This window comes from Syngnathus floridae, chromosome 17 (genome assembly GCF_059516105.1).
Source record: "Syngnathus floridae isolate MCC-2025c chromosome 17, RoL_Sflo_1.0, whole genome shotgun sequence".
Taxonomy (NCBI): Eukaryota; Metazoa; Chordata; class Actinopteri; order Syngnathiformes; family Syngnathidae; genus Syngnathus; species Syngnathus floridae.
This window is the reverse complement of record NC_142429.1, coordinates 11146624-11170149: the sequence shown is the minus strand read 5'-3', so window position 1 is coordinate 11170149 and position 23526 is coordinate 11146624. Positions and strand designations below refer to the sequence as shown.

Below are 23526 nucleotides of genomic sequence, written 5' to 3'. Positions count from 1 at the left end.
TACTCAAACAAAAACCCAAAAGAAAACTTAAAAACAAAGAAAAAAAAAACTCAGGTGAACACAGGTGTGTTGCAAAATGATATGCTGTGACTCCATTTATTGAGTTTAACCTCAATAAAGTAAAACTAAAACCTCAAAATTGAATTTATGATTTTCTTTCTATCTTTTTATTGTTTGTTTGGGAACACTATCAACGATAGTGTTTGCTATCATAACAATAATCATAATGATGATAATAAGAATTTCCTAATTGACTAGCTAAAGACCAGGGAATTTGTTAAGTAATGATGTAGGTTTCAATAATGGGAAATGAAAACAAAAACCAAAGCAAGTCAGTATGAATAACATATAAATCTACATAAATAATGACCAATAACAGAAAACTTTAAAGGATGCCTTCTTAGAAATGATTAAATCACCAATTAGAATGATTCATAGCCAATTCGTTTTTGGATCCAGTAATAAGTAGAAAAGTAGAAAGCATCCCTTGAAGTTTTGATAAGAATAAAAATAGTAGTAATAATAGTGAAAAGGGGGCGTGTACCTGGGGCAGTGGGGGTGTCTCCCTGTGGGGTCGTCACGGGCGACCTGTTATAGCCAAAGGAAGTGAAAAGTGGAAGCAGTGGCTGATGGGAATGTGGTGGAGGAGGAGGCGGTGGAGGCAGGATATGGATCTGATGGAACGTGGTGTCGTTGCCGTTGACTACCACGTTGGCGGGGGCAACCGTCGCCGGGGCAACCAGCGGTATCTTTTGAAACTGTTGAGTGCAAATGACTGTGCTGGCCAAACCTAGATACACGCACCGTGACGACACACACACACAACCAGCCAACAGTGAACCACCGCCACGAAACAAACCACAAAAAGGAGACATAGGAAACATAAGAAAAGGGAGGAAAAAAAGGAATAAATTATAAACAAAGAATGCTTTAAGACTAACACGTTAAGACTAAAACAATGAGAGGGACTTTATGAAGCCATGAGAAGAAGGAACAAACAAATGTGGGTGATCTTGTCATGAAGTGGGCATGAAATGGTCATCAAAAGGAACCCTTATTTATCTTTCTACTATTTCTGACTAGTCAAAACTGTTCAAATTGTTTAAAAAGATGAATGGTAATAAAAAATGCTCGCAATATTTCTGTTTTGAAAAAGAGAAGACAATTTGTAATTTGAGTAATGACACAAAGTCGATGCAAAATTTGTCTTAGCGGGCCACATAATATGATGCGGTGGGCCGTATCTGGCCCTCGGGCCTTGACTTTGACACCTATGGCACTTCATTCCAAAATAAAAGAAAAACACATGAGCTTTTTTTGTTAGCATAAAGTTACTGCACTTACATTCTATAGTGAGAAGTGATCAGTACCCAAGTAAGAATGTATCAAAGATGTGAATGATGCTGATGAGAGGAGACCACAGAATATGAGACATCTGAGATGAAGAACACCATCACAGATACCGAGAAGTGAACACAAAACAAACAGCACGACCATATTGACAGATCAACACCAATACACATTGAAAAAGTGACACCGGCTTTTGTTAGTGCGGTGAAATGATGGGATGGATCTGAGCCAAAATGTCTCACCTGGTCAACCTACCTGTTATGGAATTCAAATTTAGACATGAGAACTTAACTGATTCTTTATATTGTGTTACAGAACATTAAGGCTGGATTTACACAGCAAGTGCTCCAATGTTCATATAGGATCTTTTTAACTAACACGTACGGTCAACACCGAGCAAATAAAACATGGAAACAAATAATAATACACAAAGATATTAAATATTACATACCATTTAGTTGTCCACTGTCCACCATCAGCATTTATTTTGTTTCATTGATGAGCAACTCCAATGAAGCATATTTACTATTTAGACCATATTTACTAATGTTTATATCTTTAAAGTATATTATTATTTCCATGACGACATTTGACATGATTCTGTCCATTTACATTTGCAGTGACAGCGACGTATTTGTTACGTACTGGATGATTCCGATCTGACAATATCCAATACTGTTTTTTTTTCTCTCTCTTTAGGAAGCCATGAGATGTGAATAGAGTGAACAGATTTGCTTCCTTCTGCTTGACAGTTATGCTTGAAAATAAATTAAAAAAAAAATTCAATTATTTTTTTCAATTTCATTCAGCTGGTTCGTTTTGGTCACGATAATTTCAATTTACCAATCACACATACATACACGCACGCACGCACACACACACGCACACACACCTGTTCGTTTGCTGATGACCTCCACCATGGTGGAGGGGAAGTAGCCCACCCTATCATTTCCTGTTCGGTTGTCATGGATACAGCCTTTCCAGCGTCCATCAGGATGCTGTTCCAACACCTAGGATGAGAGGACATAGTGTATTTCATGTATTTATTTATGTATATGTATCCTAATTGAAAATCTTGAAGAGCAAATATTGTTGAAATGAGAGTTTGTGACGGCGAAAAGCCAATTTGTGTTCTTAGACCCTTAAGGAGGAAAATCAGGCAATGCTTGGCTTCCCTAACAATCATAAATATTCATGAATGATGCTGGAGTAGGCAGTAAATACGTTTCTCTCAGTATGCGTAGTCAATGAGAAATGCTGAATAGGCTCGTTCTAGCGAATTAATTAACCCAAAAAAGGGAAGTCATTCTCAAACAAAACTGGTCTCTCAGTGACATAAGCGTCTCGACACATTAAATGGGATTTGAAATGTTGAATTCACTCCCTGCAAAGAAAGAACAGATATTGTTCGTTGAATTGATCCGATTAAATTATTAAAATGCTTCTCTACTCTGTCCAATTAGCAGAGCCAACATAGGATTTAATTGGCAACAAAAACTTGAACAAAATAATGGCACCATCTATTTATCCATTTCTATCATTTTCTTTTTATAAATTTTGAAGGCTGTCTCGTAATTATTAAAAAAAAAAATCATCTTTTTATTGAAAGACTGCACCAACTTGCAGCCAGTTAGGCTGAAAAATGCCATTTCAATTTCTCTTCCAAACTAAAGATGACATCAACCTCAACCGCTTTGTGTTTGTCCTTGGCCCAGTGCCAGCATTAAATATTTTATAAACCTCAAAGTAGGTGTTTCATTACTACCGTAGGCCAGTGTAAATTGTTTCCGAGATTTTTAGGGGGATGTTCAATGGGGTAGTGCTGCTTTTGATTTTTCTACCGTAGGCGTGCATTGTACCGTAATGACATCTCCTGCTTTGATGTTGAGGCTGGTTAAGTCATAATTGTTGCAGTAATCTTTCAAGGCCCGAACTTGAAGAGCTGCTGACGCCTCTGTGTGCACAAAACACAAAAACAATTGTTTTTCTAACTAAGATAAAAAATAGGTTGAACAGCAACAACATGTAAAGCAGCTGTAGCATGATAGCAACACCTGAAAGAAGAAGTTTATTTTTTTTAAAAATTTTAAATAAATAAATAAATAAATAAATAAATAAAATGTCGTTTCATTTTGGAGTGTGGTCCTATTTCTGAAAAAAATGTTGGATTATTTTCCCACCCCATATATTGCAGGGAGAATGGCGCCAGGGGTGGATTTTGTTACCATGACGACCAAAGTTAGTTCTATAAGAATGAATGAGTCAAGCTAGTGGTTTCTATGTGCGGATGTGGAGAGCTTAAAGAGTAGGAAAAAGAGCAGTTGCTCATTAAGACAATGAAATGCATTTTCACTTCATTACCAAAGCACTTAATTACATTTGTACAAATACCCACACTAAGCGTGTCAACACTTTGGCAAGTTGTTGGTAGCAATTATCAAAAGATTATGCTGTTAACTAAAGCTTATCTTGGCATTCAACAACGGCAACAAAGCCTTCTTACCTTTTAACTTGAACATGTTTTTTCAGCCTTTAGAGAGTTTTGAGATGTTTTTGTTGTTTGTTTATAATGATTGTGCATTGTGTCATCCAGCTGCTGCTTCTGGGTCTTCATCCAAACCTCGCTTTTGAGGTATAGCTGTTTGTTTCTTTAGGGGGGGGGGTTATTATGTTCGATAAGTTTTAAAAGTATAAGACACAATAAGATTTATGCCAAGTCAAAAGTGTCATTTATGATGTCACACAGGGTGTCAGAGTGACATCAATTATATATGTCATTATCATCCTGATGAAATCTCTCAAGACCTCAGTTCAGTGACTAAGGTTTACTTCAGTGATTTCACTTTTGGTAATTTTTTGTTTTTATTTGTATTTGAATTATTTTCCTATGGAAAAACTGGCAGACCAAATTAAAAAATTGACTTATCTGATCCATCCATCCATCCATCCATCCATCCATCCATCCATCCATCCATCCATCCATCCATCCATCCATCCATCCATCCATCCATCCATCCATCCATCCATCCATCCATCCATCCATCCATCCATCCATCCATCCATCCATCCATCCATCCATCCATCCATCCATCCATCCATCCATCCATCCATCCAGCCATCTTTTACCCCGGAGTAGTTGCTTAATCTCTTTGCTCGCTTGGGTTGCAGTGAACTGATACACAATGTCCAGCGCGGTCTGGCTGTACGTGTTTCGCACCGTAGCATTGATACCACTCTGCGTGCAGAAAGAAGAGAAAGACAAAACAATTGTCACTCAGTGAAATTTGAAACACATGATGATGCAGTTGATTACATTTCCACGGGTGAAAATCACAAGCGGTTATTTCAAAACTGATTAAGCGGCCCGTTCATTAAACTCAACGGGCTGTGGGCTTTAACTATGATCACGTTACAAGAAAGGTCAAAGAGCAATAACACGTTTGGTTCAATGAATAAAGACGATTACAGCCGCCTCACCTCACGGGATGTAAATGCAAAAGTTGGTTTTCATGAACCTCAAAATGTCTTCTCACTGATCCTTTACCATATCAAATGCACTACAAGCATCTCTAAAAGCAGCTTAAAATGTCCCGGTGATGTGTGGAAATATGTCTGGAAGCAGCTGAGGTGTCGCATCAGCTCTCTTTTGGGACAGCTGTGATTAATAATGTGGCTTGTGACAAAACTTGGATTATTCCCCAACACTCCCCAAACTGCTCCTTCTGCTCTTCCAGACAAAAAAAGGTTGTTGATGAACAAATACGACAAGAAAAGTCCCACTTACTTCCAGCAGGAGTCTCACGGCCTCGGTCTTGCCGCAGAGGGCCGCCTCGTGCAGGGCAGTGCCCGCTTTGGTCTGTCGGTTGATGTCAATTCCCGACTGGATCAACAGTCTGCCCACGGATCCAACAAAGAGTGGGAAGAGCAAGGAAAATAAACATGTGGAGATGAGGATTAGAGAGGGTGGCACAAAACGGAGAGGCACCACAGATCTCAGGATACTAATGAACCCCCCCCAAAAAAGTGAATATAGTTGCTTTAGCATTGTATCATTGTCCCGACAAATTTGCATATTTGATGCTAATAAACACGCCGTAAAATCTCAGTCATATATTCTAAATATGGTGTCTTCATACATTTTGAATGAACCCTTGCGTTCTCAATATAGAGTTCTTGTCTGTTAATCTCTAATAACCTTGTGTGATTTTTTTTCCTCCCACCACATAATTAGTTGATTTAGTGTGTAAAATGAATGAAGCTGTCTTTAATTGTCCTCTGTTGCTGCTGTCTTTGCAGACTGGCGGCCATCCTAATGAGCATCATTTATCCGTGTCACATTAAGAGATTTTTTTTTTCCATCAATTATGACAGAATTTTTAGTGTCTCTGTCGAAATTGTGACAGCAGTTTTATAGAAGAAGAAAAAAATCAATCACAATATTCAAATCACAATTCAATTATTTTTTAAAAAGCTCTTTGGAATGAATAATTGTTTCTCTAAATGTGCTCTTTGATTGATTGCCAATCAGTCCAGAGTGTGCCACAGTCAGCAAGAAGCAAAAACAAGACAAGTGCAGTAGAAATTGAACGATGCCTGACTTGTTTTCAATCTCTCTCTCGCTCACTATCCTCACCTTCACCTCTGTCAAGGTCCAAACTCAGAAAATTGCGTTCGCATAAACACACAGCACTTGTCAATGTGCTTGAGCGTGATAAAAAAGGGAAATTAACTGCACAATTGTTTTTCAGTTGAAGATTTAACACTGACATCAGTACAATTACTAAATCAAGCAGTACTTTATTGCAAATTCTGCCATTCTCTGATTAGAAATGCACTCAGACCTCCAACAAGGTTGTCCAGTCGTAAATAATCGGAATGTTCCCGGCGCTACCGTTCCACTCCTGTCCTCTAAGTGGCGGCAATGTTAAACTACACCCAATATTAAGAACTGAATTAAGAATTGTGTGTCCATATTGTACCTAATGATATCGATGTGTCCATTCTTGGCAGCCAAGTGTAGAGGAGATGTCCCATTGGGATCCGTAGTATCTCCTTTCTTGGGTTCCAGCAGAGCAGCACACATGTTACTTGAGAGTAATAATTGGACAACCTGCGTACACACAACCACGTAGGTATAAAAAAGTTTCCTGATTATGTTGCGATATCTGTAAGTAGCTAGTAAAAAAAAAAAAAAGTTCCATACCCCAACTCTGCCGAACTCACAGGCTAGGTCCAGAGGTGTTTTGCCTGCATTGTCCACAATGCACGGGTTGGACTGGTGCTGCAGCAGCATTTCAGACTGGAAACAATTCATATTTGCATGTTTTGGTTGATCTGAATACTCGATAGACATACTGGATTATGCATGAAAAAAAGAATGTAAATGATGACCGCATGCAGCCTGCAGGAAGTCGTGGTTATTCAAGATCTGACAGGAAGTCCTGAGGCTCGGCGCCATTTTCATTACCCTTTGCAAAATACAGACTAACGCAGTTGTTTTTATAAATGGTGACATTTTTTATGATATAAATATTTAAATCTGTGCTTCCTGGTTGACAAATGTTGGTCCAATAAGAAAATGTCAAATTGGTTTCAAATGCACTTCTGGTATTGTCATCTTCTTGCGAGACAAGGTCACAAGGTCAACCTTTGTCTCCCCTATTTAAAATTTGTCAATGTTCTATTTCTTTACGAGATGATGTCACTCACCACGTCGTAATGGCCGTGCTGCGCAGACAGGTGCAGAGGAATCTGCCCTTCATCGGATTGGACATTGACAGACGAACCAGATTTTAGGAGCATCTTCATAGGCTCCGCCTTCCCCTGCCAGGCCGCGTAGTGCAACGGCCGCATACCTGGCACAAAAATACAACAAGTGTTGTCACAAAGTAAAACGATGTTATATGAAGATTTTCAACTTACCTTTCTGGTCTCTGATGTCAACAGCTGCCTGTGACTCCAGCAACAGAGTGATAAGCTCCATGTTGCCGTTAAGGGCTGCATGATGCAGAGGGGAAAATCTACAGAGAACACAAACGTGTGAATTACACCTGATCGATCATCAAGATGTTGATTGTTGTTGGCCAAACGTGCATCTAGACCGTTTGTACACACGTGCATATAGGAGCCGAAGCTTTGCATAGCAAATACATTAGGAGGAGAGGATTAAGCTGAAACATATAAAGCAGAGCTAAAAAATAGGGCAAAGGCAAGCGGTGTTGCGTTGGCAAATGTAGGAAGGATCATTTGGGGGCAAAAAAAAGTGACTATAATTGAAACTATTAAAAAAAAAGCTATATTAAGGTCCTAAAATGAAAATAAAGTGACTATAATTGAAACCAATAAAAAAAATGGCATATTAAGGTCCCAATTTGGAGACTAAATGACAAAGCTAAGTGACATTCAGGTCAAACAATAAAAATATTTTTTCTCAGATTTTTTTGGGATAAATTTCAAAATTTAGAAATTAATGCATGACAGGAATAACAAATTAGACCAACAGTGACATAAAGTGAGCCAATCCAATAGACAGCAGACCAGAAATAATAAAACTTTGACCACCTATCTGATGAGTATCACAACAGACGATATTTTGTAGTTTATGTGCCTTTTATGATCAACTATAACATTTTAATCTGCGTCGGGCCGCTACGGATGAATTTAGACGATTTGGCACATTTATTTTTTACCCTTTGGAGTTGCTTCTCTGCATCTGCTCACCTCTTCCATTCAAATTCAGCATTTTAAACGACTGAATCATCAAACATAATTGAAGTTTTTCACAGTAACCATCTCCATTGTTGAAACCAAATGAAATATCGCTCATCCGGGGCTAATTGCGTCGTATACCCTCCGTTTGGCCGTGAAAACTCGAATGGATATCAAAGCGGAGCACATGGGCATCATTTGACCTTCCGCTCGCCCTTCATTCCCGTGCTGCAGGTGTAACGACCCACTGAACAGTGAGTAAAAAGCACGTGTCATAACCTAATCCTAGCCTCAGTTTCCCCTACAGGGTTAAGCCGGGATACATTACACAATGCTTTACTGTTTGTGTGTGTGCTCCTTTTAGTATTAGTGTTTGTGCGTATGGGGGAAGGGGAAGGGTACTCACTCTTCCCTTTGCCAAGTAGTAAAACATTCCGTACAATATTTATCCCCTCTTCCTTTCCATCTCCCTCTTATTCACTTGCCTCCCATGAATCTTGGGCCTGAGGCTTTTCCCCTTTCTCATTTTTTGATCACTCTTACCCTGTTATTGTTTTTTTTTTTTTGTGAAATTGTGTCACAATATTTTTGTAACATGCTTAGTTGAGGCTGATCTATTCTAAGTATGAGCGACAAAATGTTTGCTATTCTTCCATCCTCGCACAGCCACATCCTGCTCGCATGCAATCTCTCAAATGGAAAGATATGGACAGATGTACACAACCACTAAAATCATAATAGCAGTGCATTAGTCCTTACTTTCAGTATACTACATAAAAACACTAGTTTCAACTTGATATGGGCTTATCCTCCAGCTTTTTCCCTTATGCAGGCAAACCTAACTAGGACAATAAAGCTTTTATATGAATGGAACCAGAGGAAGTACAGGGAGGGAGGGGCGGGCGGGGGTGATGTCAGGATGACTCCGAACTCGCAAGAGTGGCATGGAGACTAAGGATGGAACTCACCCATCTGTATCCTGGAAGTTGACATTCACTTTCTTTGCAGACCCAAGCAGCTCTGGAAAATAAAGGGCAAATCAGTTACGTTTTGCATATCATGCATAATCATTGTTGCTGGATAGCTTAGCTCATGTACAACTTTCGTTGTTTGTCGTGAGGCTAGTAAACATCACTTGCATTTCCTCAGGGCAAGGTCAGAAAAAGGTAAGTTTTCATTAGCTATGAATCATCATTTCCTCGGGTATATGATGATAATATTATTAAAAATATTCTTCTACTGTGTGTGAGACACTCCCAAGGCAAATCCAGACAAACTAACTAACACTGCGGCAAATAAAAAATAATCTAATCTTTGGCAATGTTGTAAAAACTGACTGTTTTTAATACTCTTAAGTAAAAAAAAAAAAAAAGGGGCATTATATTTTTTTAAATATGACTTAGTAAGTAGATGGTGTTGGATTATGATTGCGGATGAATCTGCATATCCGTTTTATCTTGTGGATTCTATTAAATTCACTCACACACGCGCGCACACACATTGCAGCGTGCAGGAAGTCGTACAGGCACTCTATTGTAAAGGAGACAGCTCCCAGCACCACTGGAAGCGGAACATAGATTTCCTAAATGGCTATTTCTGGATGCTTAATGCACAGACACACACATAGCAAAACCAGCACTTAAAATCTGTATCAATAACTACTGTGTGTTTGAATATTGAATCATATCTGCTGATATGTACACCAAAAAGATTTTTTTTTAAAAAGTGCCTACAACCAGCTCAAAAAAAAAAAAGCAGCGGTTCACAACAATAACATTTCCTCGTGATAATTATGATATACTAAACACGATTTCACTTATCACAATGAAATTAGACAAACAGTTCAACACTAATGAAAATATTAATCAAATTAAATTTAGTGTACATAATTGGTTTTTTTTGTAGTGACGTAAAACAGTCCATCTATTTGCGACACAGGTCTATTTGTCTCCTTGCACTACTGTGTGTTTGTTTTTCCACACCCCTTCCATGTCTGGCCTCATAAAAGGACCTGACTGCCCCCACATGACTCACGTCATCAAATAAGGGCAGAGGCAGGCTGCATGCGAGGCATCTTATAAGGACAAAGTCAGAGAGAGGAAGCCCTCTGCCAATTTGAACCCATTTCAAACCTTGAATAACATTTAGACGTGCATGTTATGGATCATAACAGATATTGGGTGTCAATGATGCACAAATAATTCCTAAAGCAGCAAATTTGGCCGATCTACGAATAGCAGAGACAAAAATAAATTCCAAATGGTCTGCTGGATGAAATGTGCAAAGACACAACTGAGACTCCGCGTCCTGCCAAGTAGCACGACTAGCCAGATATGGAATAGAGTGGGGATTTGGGGATCACTTTCCATCCAAGATCAAGTGAAACCAGGTCAAGGCACCGAGCAGGAGAAAAAAATCATATTTATAGCACTTGATCATGTGGTTCAGGCTCACAAAACCTCTTTACAATGACCAATTAATCGATGACAGACTTTCAAACACCGATTAGTTTACACCTTTTACAGCAGTTGTCCAATAAATCTTTTTATGGTAGATCCTTCCCAATGAGACAATAAAAACTCCCTGTTGGAACATGTGGTATGTATATACGTAAAAGGTCAAACCATCTGCATTAACGTTGATTTATAGTCGAAGGACAAGATTGTCGTATTGTTACCATACTCAAGTCGCATACCAAACATTGCCATTAACGCCTAAAGGCAACAAGGACACCATATATTATTTGAAGACATGTTTATCAACAGTGCGCTTTGATTTGTTAAAGTGGTGGAAAGTACATGAAAGCATGATCAAATAAATGAATGTGTTAGTTCAAGCTAATTCCAAACAGCACATCCTTAGATTTGACTTTGAAATGTATTTGTTCAACAATTTAGTGTACTGTTTGAAGCTTGTAATGTACCAGATTATTCCAACGACAAATTATGCACTCAGGTATAGCCATGCTGGAAGAAAAGGTCCTTTCTCCCCGGGGAGTGACAATTTGGTAAATGATGTATGATAATGTGACATCCTATTTTTTATTTAATACATGCCTTGGCTCCATAAAGGTTGCTAAAGATGACTCTAAAATATGGAAATTCTGTGTTGATAATAATGCATAAAAGAAGTATGTTAGCATGCACCTACCATTGTAAACACAAAATATCGATCATTCCATCAATTTTAGGTAATTAATCACAATCTACACAGAATACTAATACACAAAATCTGATAAGGAAAATACACATTTCATGATTTATAAACACACACGCACAACTGCAGAGTCTAGGGTTGCATAGAGGAGGGTTGCTAGGCAACAAGCATCCTCTCTATCATCCTACACAAGCAAGCGTGCTTGCACTCAAAACAGCAAAGATTCACAATCATGCACCCCCACACACACACACGCACAAACACGCACACAGATAAGCACACTAACGCTGCTGTGAACACACTAATGATAGTGTGAGATGGTTGGCATTTTTATTTCCAGAAGTTGAGCCTAAAACAATCTGCTGGCTCTGGTCTGGAGAAATTCAATTTGACCAAATGCAGCCATTTAGTTGACTCCCGAAACAGAAGCAGCTCGTCGGTTGTGCCTAGCTCATTAATTAAAACGCTGGTTATCTCGAGAATCTTTCCGCTATGGGTTGGTGATTGTAAATGCGCTAATTGCTTACAGATTTGCTTGAGGCTGTTTTGTATATCAAAAGCAATCATAAACACGCAAGAGCATCTTAACAGCATTCATGTTGGTATTTGCTTCCTTGTTATCTTGTTATTTTTGCTTTCTTGGATTTTCTCTAATAACTTTTGCTGTCTTTATTTTATTTATTTATTTGTGTTTATTAACACAAATGTCAAGCAGTAAAATATTAATTCTTGGAACTGGCTCTAAAATACAATCTTTTTTTTTTTACTTTTTTTTGGCATAGAAAGGCTACACACTATTTAATTTGACTCCTGTATACATAATCATTCGGAACACAATGCAAACAATGTGCACTGCTGAATACAACATTCTGATGGTGTGTGTACACACGCTGTCAAACAAGGTGTCTGGAGTTCAGAGTGCGCCCGTGGAAGTCACAGTTGCAGTCAGCTGTACTAAAAATACACACATTGTAACCTCTTTAAAACGACGTGCTCTGCTGCACGCTCTCTCGCATGAGCCTGACACATCTGCTTCAAAACAAGAGTGGTGGAGGAGGAAACATGTGACAAATATACTCCCACATGTAGGCAAACTTCTTCGTCTGATTCCATCACCTGAAAAGTCGTTCCAGTTTCTCTCCTCCTCTTGCACATCCTCTACATCCTTTCATGTTTCCTTCCTTTTGATACAAGCATACAGTCAAAAACTTTCAGACACCCTTAACAACTCTTACTCAGCATGAAAGTCTTGCCACTTTTCATAAAACCTTGTCTGCAAAAAAAAATTGGTGCAAAAAAAAAAAAGTGGACCTGAGCACCAATACTATGAATGGCAGTCTGTACTTAGCATCATTGGGAAGAAATGAAAAATAATGTGAGCACGAGTGGGATTGGCAAAGCAGACAAGACAGGATGGCCGCTCTGATTAGTTTGGATAATGGATAACTGCATTTACTCAGCTGCAGACACACACAAACATACACACACACACACACGCTCTCATAAATGTCACTTCAGAAGCAGGTAAACAGGAAGTTGTATGATTAAATTAGAGGACCGACCGAGACGGCAGGGTCTGATGGGGAGAGCAGAGGCGGGACGGGAAGAGCTCATGCAAAGTGATCAATGTAGCCGAACTGTAATAGTGTAGACAACAGAGTTGTTGTGTAACACTGATGTATTTGGACCCAATATGGAGCTAATGCATTCTGACCACTTGACTTATGAATGTTGTCATTGTCATCCATTAGTGTCATTTGCCCTTCTGCAGTCGACTTCCAGAAAATCGGGAATCTATTTTCACATTATATAGCGACAAATTTGATACACAATGATTTATTTTCCTTGTGGGGGTCAAGGATATGAAACAAACAAAAAGGAATCTTTTCAAAAACCCCAAACATAATTCAGAAATTGCTAACAAAAAAATCAATATGTTTCTCTACAATGAAAAATCAGTAAAAAGTATTAATGTAATTCATTAATCAAAAATTATTTTTACGAAAACTGCAGTAGCCCTTAATACTGCCCAAAAAAACAAAATGAGTTGAAATGTTTCTTCTTCTTTTTTTTTTTTTTTTTAATATTGATTATCTTTGCCCTGTAAGACCACAGACTGAGTATTACAGTTGCAAGAGTTAGCAGTGCACTGGGCACTCAATAGTTACCTAGCAACAGTTTTTTCACCCACTGCCAAGGTTATCTCTCTGGTGGCTACCATTTGTCCAAGCAACAATACACACAAAACACACAAATGCACACAAATGCCATGCACATTGTTAAAAAAAAAGAGCAAGCATGCCTGTTGCTTACAAGATGTATTATACAAAATATATTGACTAGTTCGAACACATATGGTTGGAATTTCATTTGACTTGACTGGATGTGAATATGGGATATTGCTGGATGAGATATTCTGCGACAGCCAACCTCATGTTTCCTGTCTGTGCAATTCATTATCATCCATAACGCCACGAGTGACATGCCCTTAAAATAACAACAAAGGGGTCAAATGGGGTCATTTGGTTGGCCCTGAGAGATGGCAGCAAAATGCACAAGACACAGTATTTGTAGCACAAACAAAGATTATAAAAAGAGTATCTTTCTTCTACATACTGTAAAAGACACATGGCATGAGGAAAAGGATTTTTAGGATATTGCCATTTATACTGCTGATCTAAATGTAATATCCTTGCTGTTGGACACGCTAGGTTAGGTATTAAAATTTGGGCTGTAGGTAGCAAGATGACCTTACTGTTCAGTAAATATATCCAAACACACCCAAGAAAATCCAACGGTGTTGAGTACAGCTAAGCCGATGTGTATTGCCTTGAGAGAATCTCATTATAGTCAGATTAAGCTGTGTGCTGCAGTGCAGACTGTGCCAATGTCGGGACTAAACACGGGAAGATCAAAGTCCGGAAAACATCCATCATTGGAGAGAAAATAAAGATGTGAGAAGGTGTATTTTTACAAATTTTAAAATCAACACAAGACTGAGATTTTAGCCGTGACTGGAAAGTGAACATGAAATATATAAAATAAATGGATGGCTACGTTCGAAGCTGCATAAAATCACCTCAGCAATGTCTTTTTTTTTTAAAATATGGTTTTATGTTTTATTCAGTATGTAAACAATTTATTGGTAAAAATAATGGCAAACAAAAAAATATATATTTTTAATATTATTACAATTTGGTTCAGGTTTTTGTGTTTTCTGATAAAAAAAAAACCAACTAATAACTTTGGCCATTATTTTTAACATGTGAAGAAATTGACAGTAAAGCAGACTTTGACTTTTTGACTTTAAACACACACACAAAGATTATCAGGCGACAGTTTAAAAAAGAAAATTGAAAAAATGTAAATTGTCAAAACAATAATAGGAGAGAACAGGGTTAAAGGACATGAAAACATAGAGTACGGTCACTTGAGCAAAAGGAAGAAAAAAAAAAGTGAGATAGAAGTAACAAATTTGCCAGAACACTGTCAGCCCTCACAGCCAAGAATAAGTCAGCTCTGGATTGGAATCACACGCCACCATGCTGCAGGACATAACACCAGAACAAACAAGAACTTCTCATCCTTATCTCAGCTAAACCTTGGCTTTGCAAACGTCAGACAGTGACGTGGGCAAATGAGAACCAGATTTCTCTGTTTGCGTGTCATAAAATAGCTTTTGAAAAAAACATCATATTCTGACATGCAATTTACCAATGAATTTTTTACCAATGACATCATCAGCATTTCTTTGGTGCTACTCTGAAGAGCCTGATTCCAAACTCCCAAATCCCAGCAGAAACTATTTTTAATCCATCAATGAATACCACTAATTATATTAAATACTTTCATGCAGCCCTGACTTTATGAATATTTCATAATAGTTAATAATACAAGGGGATCTCTTTTAAAGTAAACTTCATGCAAATAAATGGTTGACGACCAGCAGTAAGCAAGCCTTTGAAGACATCAACTCCCAGTCTTAAAAGGGTTGTAAAACTACAGGAGTCCAACTATTCGGGCCTAAAAGCCACTGTACAGCTGTAAAACTCCACTGCCATCCTCAACATCGCTAATGAGGGACTTTTCGGCCAACCAACCTCAAAAGACATCTCGCCCGTTCAAAATCAATTCCTAGTTGCCTTATTAAAATTTGACATTCTGGATCCGTATCAACCACATAGTGTACTAAAAATAGTTATATGACAACATAACAGCAGGTGAGTTTGTAATTGGCCAAATATGAGAATAAACCACAGCAACTTGCATAATGCTATGCTACTAGCACTCCGTTGACCTCTAACAGTCTTTTGGGCCTTTGTCTCCCTGATGACTCCAAACAGATTACGAGAAGCTCCAGAAGGCCTTTTGGATGCCTGGGACTGTCAGTAATGTTTTTCTCCAGTGGGCCACATTGTCCCAAGGCATGACTCATCGTGATTATCCCCAGCTCACACAAGCATCCTCCACGACTGGGTCCATCCTTTTCAAGCTCCATCTGCCTCAACATCTTTTATTCTCTTTTCTTTCTTCCGGCACACCTCTCTTCCTTCTCCCGAGTCTTTCCCATCTGTACTCCCATTTCACTGCTTTCTCCATCATCCTCTTATTTCATCCTTGCCTGCCGGCCAGTGAATTCCCATTTCTTTTTTTCCTTTTATAGTGGCTCTCTTCACTCTCTTTGTCCTTTTTCTTTACACGCACACAACTAAAGTGAGAGATTGCACAGCACTTATCAGCTGTACCTTAGCATCTACGATAACACTAATTTCTGATGACATTTTGGTCTTGAAGCCACTGATAACGGTGCTATTGTTATGACGGACAGTTAACTTTGTTGATATGTTTATCAGCAAAGACATTGTTGCCGTTTAGTGATAATGGTGTCACATTTCCGTTTTTTTTTTCCAGGAGCAATTGAAATATTCCGTGTTCTGTTTGTGTGTTTACAGCAACATATTAGATTTAAACAAGAATATATGGATATGTTACGAGTGGTAGTAGTTCCACATGATCAAGCAAGTCACTGTTTTTATGCAGAATGAGGAAAAAGAACATTTTCTCCTGGGTAATACTTGCAAAAGGAATGAAAAAGTGGAGCAGGAATAAATGTTTTGGTGTGACTCAAAGAGCAAAAATGTTCTCAGATGAAGGTGTAGTAAGGAAAGTTTTTCTCGAATAGGAAAAAGAAATAGTTTGAAACACACGCACATTCAAGCGCACGTGACAATGACATCAACGGTCCCTGAAGTGTCAGAGGGTTGAATCCAGCAGCGGGACGCCAGATATAGCTCATGAACCAGGCTGCCTGCACAGCGCATGTGTGAACATGTGATGCTTGTGCAAAAAAAAAAAAAAAAGGCAGTGTGATGATTTTCTGGTTAAAATCATAAAAAACATTTTTTTAACTTTAATTATGGCTACCTGAGAATGAACAAAAACGGGAGCAATACAAGATAAGATTTAGTGCAGTATATGCAATACTGGGATACAAAAATAGCTTGAGTTCTTTGGTTGCAAAAGAGGCCCTGCAAAAGTGTAGGATGTAAAAATCGAAATGTGAGAGAGTGATTAAGCACAGGAGCGGAAGCGAGACTGAATGTGGGAAGGCTTTGATGCACATGATGGGCCCCCCCCTAGCAAGGTGGAAATGTCAGGTGTGTGTGTGTGGGTGGGTGCATGTTTGCTGAGATTTTAATGCGGATCTATTCTTTTTGTTTTATGACAAACATAAAGCTATTTCTGTTCGATTGCTCAGGGAGAAAAACAATCGGAAGCGGCCCTGCACACTAAACGGTAACACACTCTTTAAATGGCATTAAATATTAAGATTGATTTTTTTAACCATGCAGTATCACTAATGATTATTTAACAAAGAAAGTATGGGTTCTGTCGTTTTATGATTTTTATGCTGGTGACTGGCAGCCAATGAAGTAAGCTGTGTTCACACCCACAACGGCGCAAAGTGCCTATTTTTAAATCTGCATGCATAGACATTAAACCATGCAGCTTTTTTTATTTATGGTTTTGAAATCGAATCTGATTTAATAGACAGACATTCATTGTGATTCCGAGTTTGAATCATTGTTCATTGAAGTTTTATACGGAATTATAATTGGGCTGGAACACATTTCCATTACAATATGCAGCATTGTTAAGGAAGTGGACTTTCACTGATCTTTAGTTGATTTAAAACAACACACTGAAGTCCTTGAAGCCAAGCACCCAACTTTTTTCGCTCACTCCGGCTTGTCAACTTGCTAAATGCCCCTTTGTACGTGGCCTATTCACACACCCTAAGCAGTGGAAAGCTTTGGGCTATTGCTGAAGAAGTGTGTGTGAGTGTGTGTGTGTGTGTGGATGTGTGTGTGGTAGAGTTACATTGAGAACAACAGCCTGATTGTAGGACTATCTGTTGCAACTGTCCACCCCGTCTCTAGTAATTCGAGTCTTTTTATGTGATTCTCTGTAAATCATGATTTTACGCTAGACAATGTTCTATTTGTTTGTAATGTTTTGACTGCCTATGGCATGTAATAGCTTAATAAAGTTGTTAATAAAGTAGGTCACCCAGCAGACTTACTAGAAGGAATAAGCGATGAAATATTTTTCAAAACAACAGATAAAGACTGTCAATGAGTTTAAAAGTAGTGCAGAAAAAAATATTTTTCAAATATTATAAATAAATATGTGATTTTTTACCTTAGCACTGATTCTGACTCTATGATAACTAAAAACATAGCTCCTTGAAAATTCACATGAGCTTCTTTGCTTACACAACCATAATTATTCATGACATCATATTATAATAAATCATGAGTCAAACCAGACGGGATGAAAGATGAGAGCTCACAAAGGCAAAGAGGATAGGAGCGACATACTAAGGGATCAGGGAGGAGGATAAAAAGGATGGCTGATATGGATACACAGATGAAAGGGATAGCAGGAAGTCCAGAAGGTTGGATTGGTGGAATGAGATGTGAAGGAATAGAAGAGGAGGTGGTTCTCCAGACAGACAGACAGATAGACAGACAGACTATAAAATGTATTATACATTTGAACATATTCTAAGAGACCGTAGCCAGCAGACCTGAAGATCTGATGTACTAATCCGTGTTGTCAGATTATCATGTAATCTCCCCTACCGAAACACATCTGAAGGCCAAAGTATGTGACTCCATCCCACCATGCTGAGTTGGAATATCTCATCAAACAATGTCAATCTCACATTTACAATAGCACCAAGTGGATGCTGAAGTCATGTGACCTACATGGGTTCTTTCTTAGAAGGCAATATTTGGATTCAGCCCAAAACCTGCAGTTGTGGTAGTAACCAACACAGAGCTGTACTTGTGTTGGCACACACACACACTTGAGGTGGGTGTGGTTAGCAGAGCTCATTTGCAGGACAACCCAAAAGCATGAAAGAGACTCTTGAGAAATGTTTTCATTTGGAGCAAAATGGCATATGTTTCCTTTAAAGGGGGCCATATGGAAAATGGACTTTTTATTGCTTGTCGACACCAAGTTGGGTCTCTGAAGTGTGGAATTGTACAAGTGCATACATTTTTGCTTATATGATTATTTCAGTTTTTTTCCATACTTCCCCCAAAATTCATTTTACATGACTCTTATTCAAGACATAACATAAATCACAGTTCACATTGGGCTAAAAAGGTTACTCAATCGATTTTAAACCACGTTTCAGATCACATCATTCGAAATGAACTCGTAATGTCCTTCGACGAATCCAATTTTTGATCCAACAAATCATTAAAGGGAGAAATTGCTATTTTTAAGCATTTTCGCACTACAACCAATAAACACCTTTCCCCTCGCAGACACCTGGTACTCTCTGCAACTGAATAAATCAACACCCTTTCAATGCTATAAGAGGAATAATAACGAAAGAACCGTGCAGAAAGGTAAGATATGAAATTTGGCATGTCCTCCTAACATCCGCATGCACATCCGAGCCGAAAACACATGTTCTGCATGTGTTGCACAGCTGTAAACAACATCAGCCAGAACATCAACAATGATGCTCATTGGCTCGGCCAATCCCGTTCGTTGGCGCCATTGGCCAATTAGCTTCAAACGACAAGACTCGCCTCAAGTAATACACACCTACTGCAGTGATCAAAGCTAATGTGTTAACCCAAGGCGGCTGTTGGTACCATATATGCAATACACTGTACGCACTTGAAACAAGCTAATGCGCTCTTATCTTGGCTAAATGTCAGCTTTAAGTGCCAATCGTGAAATCCTCAAAGAAGAGAATATTCATACTTTTGTGCTGCATGCATGCACGTGTACAGTAAGCCAGTCGGAAAAAAAATATTCTCTTTTCTGGAACTCAAGATTACATTCACGTTGCTCATCTGGATCATGGAAGCAAGCCACTGCCAGACCAGATGATTATTTTGGAAGGTAAAATTAAACCTAGGGGGGGAAAAAAAGAACTCATCCTTCCCTTGTAGCCTTTTTTTGTTTTGTTTTGCCTTCATAATGGCTTAATAAAATTGCTCAAAATATTGCCTGCACAATTAAAAAAAAAAAAAAGTTTGATGAGCCACCATGGAACGTGTTTTACGTCCCGTCATATTTCCAATTTTGTCACCTCTCCTGTGCTTTCCTTCTCCTTGAACTTGCCAATGACCCATTAAACTAGAATGTTATTTTTGGTACAGAGCATTGTGTAGACAGAGAAGCTCGCAGTGTGCACAGTCGTTGAGTAATAGAAGAACAGAGCGGTGTCAAAGATGCCATTTAGCTATGCCATCTGTTCCCATCAGCTTGTTCCACCTTTCATCCATTTCAAAATTTACCTTGCCATCACTTACAGTCCCTTCAATAAAAACATTCATTTAGGCACTGACTCATTATTCTTTTTACCATTTCTTCTCCTGACATTTCTTATTTTCATTAAAGCAAATCTATTACAAATAAAAAAAACTTCTCCATCTTTCTCCCCATCTGTTATGTAATTCAATCACTTTGGGCAGTCAGCAGCAGCAGGAGTGACTGATGATGTTTTGGAGCTAAATATATGGAACTCAGACATGGGCAAAAAAAAAAAAAAAAAAGAATTCTATGATCAATAGAACTGCCAGGAAGGGAGAAAACCAAACATTTGTTTAAATGATTTGTATCAAGTCGCCTTCTCCTCATTATAATCAACTTGACTTTCAAATCGGTGGGGAAAAGCAGAAGGCTAAAAAAAATAAATAAAATAAAATAAAAAAAGTAGCAGGCTACTTCCTGTTCGGTAGCTTAGCAACCACTAAATATGGGGACGCTTGCACTGGGCCATGTTTGATGAATCCTACCATTATAAGCTTGAGATAAGACCGGAAGACAAATAAATCAAATTGTGGAACAACTTGTTCATGCAGGTATTCCTCTGACCTCATCTGGGCACAAGTCCACATCATTAAGTGCCAAATTAAGTGATCTCTTATGATTAGAGTTACATTTATGTATATTTCTTAACAAGAGCAATCCATCTCAATCTGGCCTCTGACTGTCAGTATCTGAATTCAATATATATATTAAGATAAATGAGATGGTGTCTCCCATCCTTCACCGATCGGAAGAACAGGATGGATAGGATCGCAAGAATAAAAAAAAAAAAAGCTGGCCTTTGAGTTACCACCTCAATTTTCCTCTCTCGAATACAAATAAACATCTCGTGCGATTGGTTTCCAGCCGTAATATTTGACAACGATGACCACTAAAGGACAAAGCGTGGCTGGAGATGACATCCACAAAGCTGCAGTTTGATCATATTTCTCTCCCCGAGGCGCGTAGCAGCCGCCCGCCAGAGCCCAGTTAACACTGCGCTGACTCCCTTTGACAGCATGTGAATCCTTCCACTCTGCCTGCCTGCCTGCCTGCTCCTTTGTGAATGTGCAGTGGCGTGGATGCAATCATCTGCTCCCCTCCTCTGCCAGCTTCGCATATCAACACACAAAGATGGGCGAGAGAGAGAAAGAAGACATGCTATCAAGGGGCTTCCGTGTGCATGCTTGTTCTCCACGCACGTTCACAGGAAGTAACAAAGGTCGAGCCGCCGCCGCCGCCACCGCCGCCGCCACCCATGGCGGACAAACATTGAAAGAGAGCATCAACAAACACTGACCTCACATCACACGCATGCATATGGCCACGACCTCATGTGGTGCAGAGGGCAGGCTGAGTGGCAGCAAACTGATGATGGCTCTCCAGATGGTGCCAGGTGTGTGCGTAAGCGTGGATGGAGACACTATGTCTGGCCTGTGTAGGAGCAAATGACTTGCAGCAGAACCTCTGCTCACACACGACTGTATCCTCCATATGCAATAGATACGATTCTGCGCCACACAAGCACAGCTGCCGTGTGAGTTTCATGTTTAATGCCTGATGACAAACAGGTTAGTGTTAACGTCGCACTGATGTTAAACTGCCTGGCTTGTTTGTCTGAGACTCACAGCTCCATGTTCATTACATTTTGCCCACTTTGTTTCCTGTCGTTTTTGCCCAGAAGACTTTTATACTCATAGACCTAAACAGGAAATTGGTAAAAAATGATATAAAGTGGGAGCTTCTTAACAAAAGTTTAGGTCCAGATTACGAATATACTGTCGATACCCTGGGCTTGAACTTGTTGCACTATAATGTAATATTTTAAATTTCTTCAATTTTTTTTGACTGTAAGATTGTTACTGTCCTTGAAATTTGATGTAAAATATTATTTATAATTAAAAAAATGAATTTTTAAACCAATAAAATGAAATTGGATCATTTCCAATAGCACACCTGGTGATCACTCATTGCACACTGCTGATTGGGAATCACTGATCTACATGATATGCTCTCTCTCGCTCTCTCTGTTGCCCACACATTAGAGTGGGATGTGGACGTGGAATATTCCTGGATGCTTAAGTGCTCTAGCGCCTGCAGAAAATAATCAACATGGAGCAGGGTCATCCAGGAAGGAGAGTCTATTGTTTCCATCTCCATTCCTTGATACACAACAAATCAGTAGTCAAAAGCCTGAAGCTGTCATTTGCAAGACAAGGGTCAAAGCAATCCCATGCACCCCCACCCACCCCATTTCTGCTGCATTACATTCACACTCGAGCTCTCGATGCTCAACATCTGATGCATACAATCCAATAGCCATTGAGGCACACCCGCAATATCCTTTTATTTCCAGCCTCTAAAAGTGAAATGATTGTACATGAATTCAAACTCAAATGTGATTTCTTACTTGCTTTCCCTGGCCTTTGCAGCAGCTTCTGCACGGTGAGCAGGTCTTCGGTCTTCACCGCCTGCAGCAACTCCTGGTCCTTCCCCATCTTCCACTCTGAGACGTGCTACTCCCGCAACATCCTCCGAGAGAGGGGCGCTTCAGTCCGGCCTTCCCACGCGGAGAGTGCGCCACAACCAGCCTCCCTCCCTCCCTCCCACCTCCCCCTTTCTTGGTCCCCGGCTAGACGAGACCCCTGGAGCTTTGGTGTATGATGGTATGAGACAGGGCAGAATAAGAATAAGGGGGGGAAAGGGAGGGGTGCGATGCGTTGCGATGGAGGGATGCTATCGTACTCCCACCCCCTCCTCCTTGGCTAGGTGCAGCTCCGAGAGATGCGTGCGCTACTAGGAGCAGCTGCCTTCGCGAGGTGGAAGATCCAAGGCTCCCTCCCCAGAAAAGGAGACGAGCGGTTGTCCGACTGCAAAACCAGCGGTGGCCTTCGTCGTTATTTGTATATCGCAATTGACTGCATCGCAGCGTTTGACGCGTGGAAACTGCAATGAAACTGCTCCGTGTCAAGCGATGCGCTGCTCTCGTGCTCTGCGTGGAAAATACCATCCACGGTTGCTGCAGCTGCAGCCATCGTTCCGCGTGCGCTCTCGGATTTGGTAATGTTTTCCCCGCGCGTGGGGGCAGGAGTAGTGAGAGAAAAGAGAGAGAGAGAGAGGGACTGACTGACTGTGTGAGGGCTGTGTATGGGGAGGGGAACATTGGGGAAAGGTGGTGGAGGTGGTGTGGGGAGTCCACGCACCCCACAGCTGGGCCAGCTCGTGGCGCTGCTGTGCTCGTGAGTAGTACTGCAACAAGGGGGCGGAGCAGTCGCAAAATGGGTTTTCCTACTGACTTTTCTTTCATGGCTGCTATTTTCTTTATACTATGCGCCAAGTGAACACTGAGCATGCGTCAAAGCAGTTTTCCTTTTCAGTGCAGAAACATCACGCACAAGTCAAGATGTTTTGTTTTAGTTAAAACCCAGAGGAGGTAGTAACGCGCTACATTTACTCCGTTACATTCCATCA

At 39.8% G+C, this 23526-nt stretch overlaps 1 protein-coding gene across 3 annotated transcripts in view; it reads right to left on the bottom strand.

The window, feature by feature from the left end:
* The window catches only part of caskin1 (CASK interacting protein 1), a 33457-nt gene extending 10313 nt beyond the window's left edge, over window positions 1-23144 (bottom strand). For all 3 annotated transcript variants that reach the window (XM_088356757.1, XM_088356758.1, XM_088356759.1), the window contains exons 1-11: window positions 22466-23144; window positions 9027-9078; window positions 7273-7370; window positions 7060-7205; window positions 6554-6649; window positions 6330-6460; window positions 5135-5243; window positions 4477-4585; window positions 3210-3304; window positions 2243-2360; window positions 545-790 (exon numbers count right to left, since the gene is read on the bottom strand). In XM_088356757.1, the coding sequence (XP_088212883.1) occupies window positions 545-790; window positions 2243-2360; window positions 3210-3304; window positions 4477-4585; window positions 5135-5243; window positions 6330-6460; window positions 6554-6649; window positions 7060-7205; window positions 7273-7370; window positions 9027-9078; window positions 22466-22553 (1288 nt within the window). In that variant the 5' untranslated portion in view covers window positions 22554-23144. The remainder of the gene's footprint in view (window positions 1-544; window positions 791-2242; window positions 2361-3209; window positions 3305-4476; window positions 4586-5134; window positions 5244-6329; window positions 6461-6553; window positions 6650-7059; window positions 7206-7272; window positions 7371-9026; window positions 9079-22465) is intronic.
* Between the last annotated feature and the right edge of the window lie 382 nt (window positions 23145-23526).